The following is a 12,282-nucleotide window of genomic DNA, read 5'->3' on the forward strand; positions in this document are numbered from 1 at the left end:
CTGTTGATATCTCCTTACCACTTTCTCGTCACGAGTATATATCATCCACTGACGCTCCCCATTTTGAAATATGCTACTGCGTACTGCACGTTTGTTTATATTCGTGTGACTTGTACTCTAGACAAAAAATGATCTCTCATACAACATTATACTGGATTATTATATTGTCATTACGCCAATAAAATAATAAATAATAAAAAAAAATTTATATCTAAAAACCTTTATTTATTGCATTTTTAACAATATTCATCAATTAAAAATCTTTTACTTTTGAACAACACCAATTTTTTTTCAGGGTCAAATTTGCCCTAAAGAGCGATTCCAGGTAGGTCCAGAATTCGGGTGTTATAGTGTTAAAAAGATGGTCACAGAAACAGATAGACGCACATAACAGATTATTACTGAACTTTAAAAGAGCAGTGTACTTGACGTCTATCTGAATCGTATTATTTGATAATTTATTATATTTTGCCTTTGACATCAAGACTTTTAAGAAAATAAAGTTATATGTAGGATGGAGTATTGACGAAGTAATACAAATATTAAAATTGTTGACGAGGTTTTTGTATTTCTTTTCTTTTATATTTCGACACGAATTATATTTTGAAACACAACGGAATCATTCATTTATTCACGGGAGTTTGCTCAAATTTCTTCAAGTAACGTATTGCACAAATTAATCAAACGCATTAGATAGAATGAGACATGTAGAGTTTGGGAAAATATAAATATTTTTATTAAATGAATGTTTTTTCCAGATAATCAACAGTGCAGATGATGTTCTTTTGAGCTCATTTTTCAAATCAGGAACTAAGGGTAAAATGTCAGACAGGTCTCTCTTCCATCGCCAACCTCAAAGGCATGTCACACTCCGCTTCTGAAAATTCAAATGAATCACCGGGACTTGGCGAAGTTTCTGCATCACTAATATAGTAAACAGTTTCTTCTGTTTCTTCACTTTGTAACTCATCTCTTCTGAAATTACAAAAAAAATCAATAAATTTTTATGTGTATACATTTACGAAATGCATAGAGTCACACTTTTGTTTCTCACATAACATTCAAGAGTCACTTAACTTATGAATTTGTTATGTTAAAAAAACTAACTATAAAAGCTTTTGTGATCCATAATTGTGATCAAAACCTTGCGTTTCTGATTTTAAGAACATTGTAAAAAATTCCTGATTAAATAACGGTAAAAAATACCGATACTCAAGATGGCGGTATTTTTATTACCGTAAAATCCTTTTTAGCCTAAATCCATGAAACGGAGCCAAAAATCTGTTACACCGTAATTTTTTCAGTAATAATTACCGTGATATCACTGAATCACTCTAATTAAATAAGGTAATGGTTACGGTGACCTAGGCCAGTAGGGGCCATACGTCAAATATATATAAAACACGTGGAAAAGAAAGTTAATAGAAGGAATAGTTCAAGAAAAGTTTAAATCACATAAAAACTAATGAAGTTAACACGGTTGAAAAGAAACAAACAAGATAATTAAAACAAAGCAAGCAAAAATCAATGACATAAATGGTCATTAGAAAATCAAAATGGTATAAAATAGCGACTGAATTTTATGTAAAACGTCAAAAAAAGCCATTAAAAGTCTCCGGAAGCTAAAATCCAGCTGAGTTAAAGTCAAAGTGTCTAAAACAGTAGTAGAGGCTAAAATTCATTCGGTAAAAATCAGGTGACATGTTTTATTATGTTATAATGAACAGAGTAAGCTAATTAATGGTTAAAACGTCTATCAGAGTTTGTTTAAAGTAACTAATAAGATAATTTAACTGTACTTAACTTAAAATAAATAAATTATACTGTAAAAATTACGGTATAATATTTTACTGTAGAAATGATTTTACGGATGATACACGCAAAGTGCCGGTACTTAATACCGTAATTTGATTGGGAATTTTTCTGCTGGCATAGGAAAATAAACAAGTAACGCAATCTTTAAAACATATCAACCATACATCAAACGCTTATTGCGTAAAACTTTATTTGTATCGTTTGTTATCCTAGATGAAAAGGGCAAAAAGATTTAAAATAAAGTTTACTTCAAGTTTTGCGTATCATTATTAAGCTTGTATTTCACGAATATGTAAGCTTTGTCACGTACGTTTCTGATCATGGTTTAGTAGTAACTGTGCAGCTCAAAACATACAGACGTGAAAATTTTCTCACTATTTATTAAAAATGTTTTTTATCGCCTTATTTATCATAAATTCTGTTCCCATATGTTACTTATGGAAGTGTGACATAAGAAAATTGAAAATAAAAACATACAACAGTTACTACAAGAATAAAATACTTTTACCATTTCAGGTACAATTATACGTTTATGTTTTCATTGATCTTTTTGCCGTGAGATATTAGGGACACTATGTAAAAAAACAAATCCGCAATTTCGTTCCGTACATGAAGTATGAATTCATTTAATATATTCGTCAAAGAAATTATTTTAAATCTATGGTATGCATGAAGCATCTTAAAACTAAAAATACGCAAAAAAATATTTCATATTATTAAGAACTTAAGTAAAGTTGTAACTTTCAGTTTTCTCTCCTCTATAAATAGTATGGAATTTGTTGAATCACCCATAAATAAATGTTCACACATGCTCTAATTTGTGCACTGTAAAAGATTTCAGATCAAATTGTAAAAATTATAGCCTCTCATGGTGCCGGTACGTTTTACCGTAAAATTGAATTTTACCGAAACATATTACTGAACAAAAAATCTGATATACCTTAATTTTTATAGTAATAATTACCTAAAATCACAGGATAACTTTAATTAAATAAATATTACTCTTAAAATTACGTTATAATATTTTACGATAAAAATGGAATCTAATGATACTTTATACAGTAATTTGAGTCGGAATTATACAGTAATTTGACTCGGAATTAGTGTGTCGTATACGTTTTAAATAGTTTAATCCTTTCTCCCAACTGCTTTAATTACCTAATTGCTTAATTAATTTAATAACTTAAGTGCAATATGGTTTAGCTTTTAATGTTGTGTAATGTAATATTTAATTGTATTCTATGTAACTGTTCATATAAATGAATTTCTCAGTGTTTATTAACTAAAAGGGAAATTTACAAATTCTTTTAAGAAATATAGGCTTGTAATTTTCTGCTAATGATGAGTAGGTAAAATTAACTATTAAAGTTCAGAACTAAGCAGCATTTTTTTCATTTATTTATTTTTGATAAAATTTTTGCGCTCTTTCAGTGTTACTGTTGAATTTTAAAATTGCGTACAAAAAAAATCTTCGTATTGATACATTACAGCAAAATAACACTATAGATAATAATTTATCCACAGAAATGAAATATATTGAAGAAATAGATACGAAATTATGATGTTCATACAGACATGTCAATACTTTGTCTAACATAGATGTTAGTTATATAATTACTTACTTTGATACAAAATATGACATCAATATCATTTTAAGTACGTAACGGAAATGATGCACTCAAGATGTTTCTAAAGTGTAACGGGATAACAAAGCTTAATAATTGCTATCGTAAATTATTTGAAAGCATGCGATACAATAAATTGAATAATTCACCTGAATATACATCTGCATTGTACAATGAAAGATTATAGTATCAGAAAATGTATTTGCAACTGATAGTGATTAGTAAAACAGAAATAAGCAAGGCACGAATTAATAATACATGATTATCAAAACTGATTAGCAATGCAAAGATTTATCAAAAATAAAATGGAATTAGTAAGACATGTTTATTAAATTTGATTTGTAAAACAAAAGTATAATAAGATCAGTAATATATGATTGCTGAAATAAAGCTGCATTGTTATTGAGTATATATTAAGATAAGATGTATAATTAGCGAGGAAGATTAGTAAAACAAAGGTATAGGATTAGTAGACAAGATTAATAAAACATAGATTAACGCTTTCTCGACCGTTCTCGCGTTACCGTTGGATGCTATTTTACAGACCGCATCACATGTAAATGAACAAGCATAAGAAATGAACAAGTACAGATTGTGAGTAGTTTAAAATTTTTTTTAAACAAATTGCTTTAAGTTCTGAATTTTTTTCTTCTCTGAGGAATAATTTTTTATTATTCTATAACCGTCCTTGAACAGACGACCCAATTTTATGGATTTACGACTACTAATGTTCAACTCCGCAGCCTTGTAATTTTGAACCCAATCCAGAAGACAAGGGAACTTCTGGAACGAGCATGGGGAGAAATTTGCCATTGTGGAGGACTTTTTGATGAAGGTAACCCGCATTTGCGTTGCATGGAGAGGAGGACCACGAGAACCTCCCACGGTTAGTCTGACGACAAGGAGACTCTAACCCATGATCCGTCTACCACTGAGGATATTTCACGTCAGCACTGTGGTCAGTGCAAGCCGGATGCGGAATTCGTATCGACTTGGATTCGAACCCGGTCGTCTCATTGGAAGGCGAACGCTCTATGCCCTGGGTCATCGCGGCTCTCTGTGGAATAATTAATAAAACAATAAAATTTTTAAGATTTTGATTTTTGAATAATTAGTCAAATTTTTGATTACCGCAATGATTTGAAATATTTTATTATACTACTGTGCGAATATGCATCTGGAAATATAGCCTTAACACCATGATTTCTTTTATTAAATTAGGCAATATCTTAAGCAATAACATAATTGAAATTGAAAACAATATTCCAATGACTACTAACTTTAACTGAGTTAAATTAGAAAACCGAACTTTAGAGTAAAATTTCCATGAACAAATACATATTTTTCAAAAAAAAAAAAATTAATTCTGTTTTTTCTTTATTATCTTATATTGAGTTTATTAAAAACGGAAGGAAATTATTGAAACAAAATAAATCGTTTCTTACGTTTTTTTCTAATTTCAATCGAAAATTGCATTAGTGTTATTAAAATTTATTTAATTTAACTATCTATACAATGCTTTTTCTCGATGAGAAAAAATGTTTTTATAAAATGTGTTAATCCTATCAAGAAAATTGTTTTTATAGGAAAATCGATACAATCACAGTATGAGCAGGGCCAATTTTACGTATGCTGTTCTGTTTTTTAATAATAATGAAAATAAATTTTAAAGAAAATGTAAGAAATTCAACGCATTTGGTAACTTTATATTCTTTTTAGAGTAACGTTTCATGTAAAAATAAAACATTTTATCAATAGTTTTCCTAACAATGTACTGGAATTTGTTTAGTTTTATCGCTTGAGTTATTCTGAATAAATCCTTTATATTTTTGTATCCAATTTAAGAAAATAAATATTTGAAAAGAAATATTCAGAGTGTTCATCTCACTGATCAGCTTATCAGTTTCGGCGATATAACTTTCAAAGAAACATTGTTTTAGATGTTATACTTAAAATTGATCATTGGAACGTTCATGTTTTTGAACAGTAGCGTAAATAGAGTTAGTTAAAATATAAATAAATACATCTTCATCCTTATAATCATCTTACACAGCATAAACATCAATTCATTTAAAAATATCGTTATTTTAATGTTTTTACGATACGGTAAACAGATAGAAGATTAGTTGAACAAATGCATTGAGAAAAAAGTATAGTCAAAACTAGCAGAATAGGATACCATTTATCATAATTCCGGATCTATGGTAACACCTAAAAGCTCGGCATTTGTCAGTGAAGTGACTTGGTAAAACTAAAATTAAAATATGATTTTATAGTGTGTGCTAAAATTTGGAAAAATGTGGTAAAATTTGATAATTTTATCATGTTACCTTAGGGTGTGGAAAAAAAACCGTTTATTCGGTTACAATTACTTTTCTGTTTTGTATGTTCTACTAAGTGTGTTTTAATACGGACAATAATTTAAAAAACCAGATAATCAACAGTGCAGATGATGTTCTTTTGAGCTCATTTTTCAAATCAGGAACTAAGGGTAAAATGTCAGACAGGTCTCTCTTCCATCGCCAACCTCAAAGGCGATGACCTCAAGATCAGTAAAACAATTATATATGATTTGCTGAAATAAAGCTGCATTGTTATTAAGTATATATTAAGATAAGATGTATGATCAGCGAGGAAGATTAGTAAAACAAAGGTATATGATTAGTAGACAAGATTAATAAAACATATATTAACGCTTTCTCGACCGTTCTCGCTTTACCGTTGGATGATACCTTACTGGCCACATCACCTGTGAGCAAGCATAAGAAATGAGCAAAGTACAGATTGTGAGTAGTTTTTTTTTCTTTAAACAAATTACTCCAAGTTCTGAATTTTTTTCTTCTCTGTGGAATAATTTTTTATTATTCTATAACCGTCGTTGAACAGACGACCCAATTTTATGGATTTACGACTACTAATGTTCAACTCCGTAGCCTTGTAATTTTGAACCCAATCCAGAAGACAAGGGAACTTCTGGAACGAGCATGGGGAGAAATTTGCCATTGTGGAGGACTTTTTGATGAAGGTAACCCGCATTTGCGTTGCATGGAGAGGAAGACCACGAGAACCTCCCACGGTTAGTCTGACGACAAGGAGACTCTAACCCATGATCCGTCTACCACTGAGGATATTTCACGTCAGCACTGTGGTCAGTGCATTTTTGATTACCGCAATGATTTGAAATATTTTATTATACTACTTTGCGAATATGCATCTGGAAATATAGCCTTAACACCATGATTTCTTTTATTAAATTAGGCAATATCTTAAGCAATAACATAATTGAAATTGAAAACAATATTCCAATGACTACTAACCTTAACTGAGTTAAATTAGAAAACCGAACTTTAGAGTAAAATTTCCATGAACAAATACATATTTTTCAAAAAAAAAATTTTTAATTCTGTTTTTTCTTTATTATCTTATATTGAGTTTATTAAAAACGGAAGGAAATTATTGAAACAAAATAAATCGTTTCTTACGTTTTTTTCTAATTTCAATCGAAAATTGCATTTGTGTTATTAAAATTTACTTAATTTAAATATCTATACAATGCTTTTTCTCGAGGCGAAAAAATGTTTTTATAAAATGTGTTAATCCTATCAAGAAAATTGTTTTTATAGGAAAATCGATACAATCACAGTATGAGCAGGGCCAATTTTACGTATGCTGTTCTGTTTTTTAATAATAATGAAAATAAATTTTAAAGAAAATGTAAGAAATTCAACGCATTTGGTAACTTTATATTCTTTTTAGAGTAACGTTTCATGTAAAAATAAAACATTTTATCAATAGTTTTCCTAACAATGTACTGGAATTTGTTTAGTTTTATCGCTTGAGTTATTCTGAATAAATCCTTTATATTTTTTGTATATTTAAGAAAATAAATATTTGAAAAGAAATATTCAGAGTGTTCATCTCACTGATCAGCTTATTAGTTTCTGCGATATAACTTTCAAAGAAACATTGTTTCAGATGTTATACTTAAAATTGATCATTGGAACGTTCATCTTTTTGAACAGTAGCGTAAATAGAGTTAGTTAAAATATAAATAAATACATCTTCATCCTTATAATCATCTTACACAACATAAACATTAATTCATTTAAAAATATCGTTATTTTAATGACTTTACGATACGGTAAGCAGATAGAAGATTAGTTGAACAAATGCTCTGAGAAAAAAGTATAGTCAAAATTATCAGAATAGGATACCATTTACCATAATTCCGGATCTATGGTAACACCTAAAAGCTCGGCATTTGTCAGTGAAGTGATTTGGTAAAACTAAAATTAAAATATGATTTTATAGTGTGTGATAAAATTTGGAAAAATGTGGTAAAATTTGATAATTTTATCATGTTACCTTTGGGTGTGGAAAAAAAACCGTTTATTCGGTTACAATTACTTTTCTGTTTTGTATGTTCTACTAAGTGTGTTTTAATACGGACAATAATTTAAAAAACCAGAATTTCCCATTAACTGTCACCACATGTACTGAAAAACTGCCAAATGCATGGTTTAAATACTGCAAATTTTGGTTTCATTAACTAGGATTTTTTTTAACAGAATGGTCATTATCAAACTGTATTGTAATTTTACAAACTTTTTTCTCCGTGTAGTTCGATCAATTTTTCCTTGGGGATCAATGGATCAAAATGTGGGCGATCCCATTTTATTTAACTTTTGACTTAATTTTATTTTTGACACTAATTTTATTTTTAACTTTAATTTCATATTTTTATTTTAATTTTATATTTTTATTTTAATTTTATATTTTTATTTTAATTTTATATTTTTATTTCAATTTAAATTTTTATTTTAAATGCTATTATTTTTATAACTAGCTTTTAACAGCTGACTGAATGTGACTTTTACTGTTCTCAATAATTAACTCTATAGCCTTGTAATTTTGAATCCAACCCAGAAGACAAGGGAACTCCTGAATCAAGTATTAGGGCGAATTCACCTTCGCTGTACTAATCATCATTTGTACTACCTGGAAACAAAATCCACGAAAACCACCTATGGTTAGCTTAACAGTGAGGGGATTCTTACTCAAGATCTTTCTGCAGCTGAGGATATTTTAGGTTAGCACTGAAGTTGGAGGAGTTGGAAGCAGACTTTGAATCGACACGAGATCAATGAGATTCTGACCGAGGTCACCTCATTCTATAAGCCTCACCTGCTCATGGAATATCATATGTCATAAACTAGAACTTTGATTTGCATGCAATTGGGATACTTTTGTGTTGTAACCTACATACTGCTTTATAGCCTACTTAGTACTTTATAGCCTACTACTTTATAGCCTTTGTAGCCTACCTAGAATATACGACTCTTTGTAAATGTTGTCGATATTTTTCAATACGCTTGGCTAGTTCAAGAAGTTTTCAGCAATATTTTTAAACAATCTGATATTTTTTAGGCTTATTAAAATTTGACATTGTGACTTTAGGCTAATTAGAAAATGTGCGAAGAACAACTCAATCAGACAGAATTTGTTTAGACTCATTGAGACAAAAACCTTTAAAATGATTATGTGCAGTGAATATTAACAATGCCTGGGATAATGAACAATGAATAACACATATCCTAAATAGCTTTAAGTTATGAGGGCTCGCTTCTGTAAATCTTAAAAAGTTTTGCTGGATCGAAAATGCTGTTGACTTTTTTCATCAGTTTAAAACATTAGAAAATGGTAGCGGCTGTTTGCAAAGAGTAGAATTATTAAATTAGCCTAAATAATATGTCAAATGAATAACGTATGGAATTATTAGATAAAATGTAAAAAAAAAATTGCTGAAAAAAAACTTTTTTTTTACAACGAATTTTTAGTTTGTGTGATATTTACTATGCCTCTCAAAAAATTTTTGTGAAAAGGAAAAATGTATAGAAAATTAGATTTCTTCAAACTTAGTATAGTTCCATTAAAAATATTTTTTTAAACATTTTGTACCATAGTTTTGATATTTGTAGCATCTGTGTCTTTTTTGAAAATAAAAATCTTTCTGTTTCGTGGTTTAAAGTTTGTTTTTGGACATTTTCTGTACTTATTTGATTAGTTTCAAAGTAATTAGGATGTTTTTAAAACTAGTTGAGTGCTAAGAGGTATAAAAGACTCTAAACAATGTCTACCAAAATTAGAAATCATTCAGGGAAGTATTTTCGTACTTATCACATGAGGCATCATTTTTACATCTTATATTTGATGTGCGTTTTTGCGTCATTGCATCGAATATGATTTTTAAATTAAGACATTTTATATGCAAAAAATTAATACTAGTAATAATGGAATTTAGTAAAATAAATAAAAATTTAAGATTTTAATGAAAGAGAGTATAATCAAAAGCATAAATGCTATTAAATATTAGGTAAAAAACGAAACAAATATTATTTGTTTGTATTGTGGAGATGGTAGCTATTGACAATGTCAACCTTCATCTATGAAAAGGTACCCCATCATAGAACCGAGTTAACATGTCTTATATATACTAACGAATTATAGTTGTAATTTTGTAGTGGTAGATAACCTACAGTACTCCCCCAACAGAATTTTAGCTGTGATAGAATTCGATGAACGGATGCCACTAGTTGATTCATTGCTGTTTTGTGTGAGAAGCCGGGAGAGCTGTATTAAGATCACCGCACTTTTAAGTGCTGATCGTGAGAGCTGTATTAAGTTGACGAACGTGATTGCTCCTGTGTTGCCTTTAGCAGTCGAGTGGATACGTTGTACGTTGTGTATGATTGAAACTGAGCAGCAACAGCGCTAGGAGATGGTTAACGTCGCAGTCACAAGTAGCAAGTCAACTATTCAATGTGACCTATCCATCGAAGTAGGCGTGTTCAGATCGAGGTGGGCGTTACTGCCAAGATAGGAGTGTTTATATCGAAGTGGGCGTTTCTGCCAAGGTAGGCTTGTTCACATCACGTCTGGAGGTCACCAATGTGGGGGTGAGAAGTTATAGAGAATGTCAACCTTCATCTATGAAAAGGTACCCCATCATAGAATCGAGTTAACATGTCTTATATATACTAGTGAGTTGTAGTTGTAATTTTATAGTGGTAGTTACCCTACAGTACATTGCGTAAGCTTGTATTTAAAGGATCCATAGAAAAAGAGTTGTCAATATTATGCCCTGCGTGAGCTGCTGCAATAAAACCATTGAAATGCTAGTCAGAGGAGCATTTTACTGACAACCTATTCATTATCCACATTAGGCATAATGAAAAATACATAAAAAGTATTCGCGAATTAATATCTTCCGATTATTATTTAGAATATATATTGGCATTAGTAAATGGAGAAGCAAAATCATCGAAATTCAATACTTATACAATTTAGCAAAAAAACAAAATGTAAAATTTTTGCGAATTCGCGTATGGATATTTTTTTCTTACTCGCGAATTTAAAAGTCTGAGAAAGAAGCAATCACTTTTTTAATCTTTTACGCAAGGAACGATATGTTATTGAGTTAATAAAGATTAATTGCTAAATATTTCTATTTCTGAACTCTTAAGTTAATTATTAATACAAACGTAGAAATATGGGGGTTTAGTTCAATATAGAGTTTGGGTAGAAGTTATCGAAGTAATTTCAATATGAAATGAAATTTCATAATAGCATAGCATTTAATAAAACCCTTCACCTAATTTTTCAAGAAAAAAAAATCACGGATATCTGGAATTAAATTGAATTTATACTTCAGCTTTCGCAAATAATTGCACAAAATAAAGTTGCCAGCAAAGTTTTACGAAAAAAGTACATTTAAATTAATTTAGTATATTTGTTATGTAAATGTTCGAGAGTCTTGGTTTGAAAAGGAAAAAAAAAACAAATATTAAAGGCCTCTGAGCAAATATGAAAGAGATGTTGAACACACAAAGTCATGCTTCTAGTATTCATTGTTACATTTATTTAGATTAAAATAAATACTGAAATGCAAAAATTACAGCTCAGTAAGAAAGAATATATTTTTAAAGGAATTGTTGAACTGATTGCTCAGAAGTAAACTTTTTGTAATAATAATATGATTGTAGGATTATGGTATAATTACGATTAAAAAAAAGCTCTTTGTATTAGTAGAGAGGGAAAGTGATTGACTCAGTCTTTAGAATACGTAACACAACGGTTTTCATGATGTATGCCTCAGTCACTAAAGGTCAAAAAGCATTAGTTGAGCCGTGGTGGCTCAGAGGATAGAGCGTTCGACTCCCAATGAGGTGAACCGGGTTCGAATCCCGGTGATTGCCGATTTATTCGAATTCCGAACTTGACTCGTACTGACCACAGTGCTGACGCAAAATATAATCAGTGGTAGATTAATCATGGGTTAGAGTCCCGTTGCCGCCAGTCTAACCGAATAAGGTTTTCGTGGTTTCCTTCTCCATGTAACGCAAATGTGGATTAGCTCAATAAAAAAGTCCTCCACGAAGGCAAATTTCTTCCAATTCTCGATGCAGGAGTACCCTTGTCTTATGAATTGAGTTCAAAATTACAAGAATACGGAGTTGAGCATTAGCAGTCATAAACTGAAAATTCAGTCAGCTGTTCAACGGTGGTAATAAAATGTAATAAAAGTAATAAAATCAAATCCATGCAAACATTGTATTAATTGAAGTTTGCATTTATTTGCAATACTATATTCTTTTTAATATTCTTGAAATATTCAAGCGTAAACAAACAAATACTGATTTATTACAAACCAATAAGAAAACAATAATGAAATGAAAGTCCTTAAAAATTGTTTAAATGCAGTGATTAAGAATACCTTATAATAATTGAAATCATCGTACTTCGTTTTGTATTGTATTTTTATTATTCACATAAATAGAATTTG

The 12,282-nt window shown here is 29.9% G+C and overlaps 1 protein-coding gene across 4 annotated transcripts in view; it reads right to left on the reverse strand.

Moving 5' to 3' along the window:
• Positions 1 to 713: 713 nt before the first annotated feature.
• The window catches only part of LOC107452990 (cell adhesion molecule Dscam1), a 308,431-nt gene continuing 296,862 nt past the window's right edge, over positions 714 to 12,282 (reverse strand). For all 4 annotated transcript variants that reach the window (XR_015429856.1, XR_015429858.1, XM_087153625.1 and 1 more), the window contains one exon: positions 714 to 975. Coding sequence is in view for 2 of the 4 variants with exons in the window: in XM_087153625.1 (XP_087009751.1) it covers positions 825 to 975 (151 nt within the window). In the remaining 2 variants the exon portion in view is untranslated. The remainder of the gene's footprint in view (positions 976 to 12,282) is intronic.

The sequence above is a fragment of the Parasteatoda tepidariorum genome, chromosome 10, assembly GCF_982258835.1.
Source record: "Parasteatoda tepidariorum strain Cologne lab strain chromosome 10, Ptep-v5.0, whole genome shotgun sequence".
Classification (NCBI taxonomy): domain Eukaryota; kingdom Metazoa; phylum Arthropoda; class Arachnida; order Araneae; family Theridiidae; genus Parasteatoda; species Parasteatoda tepidariorum.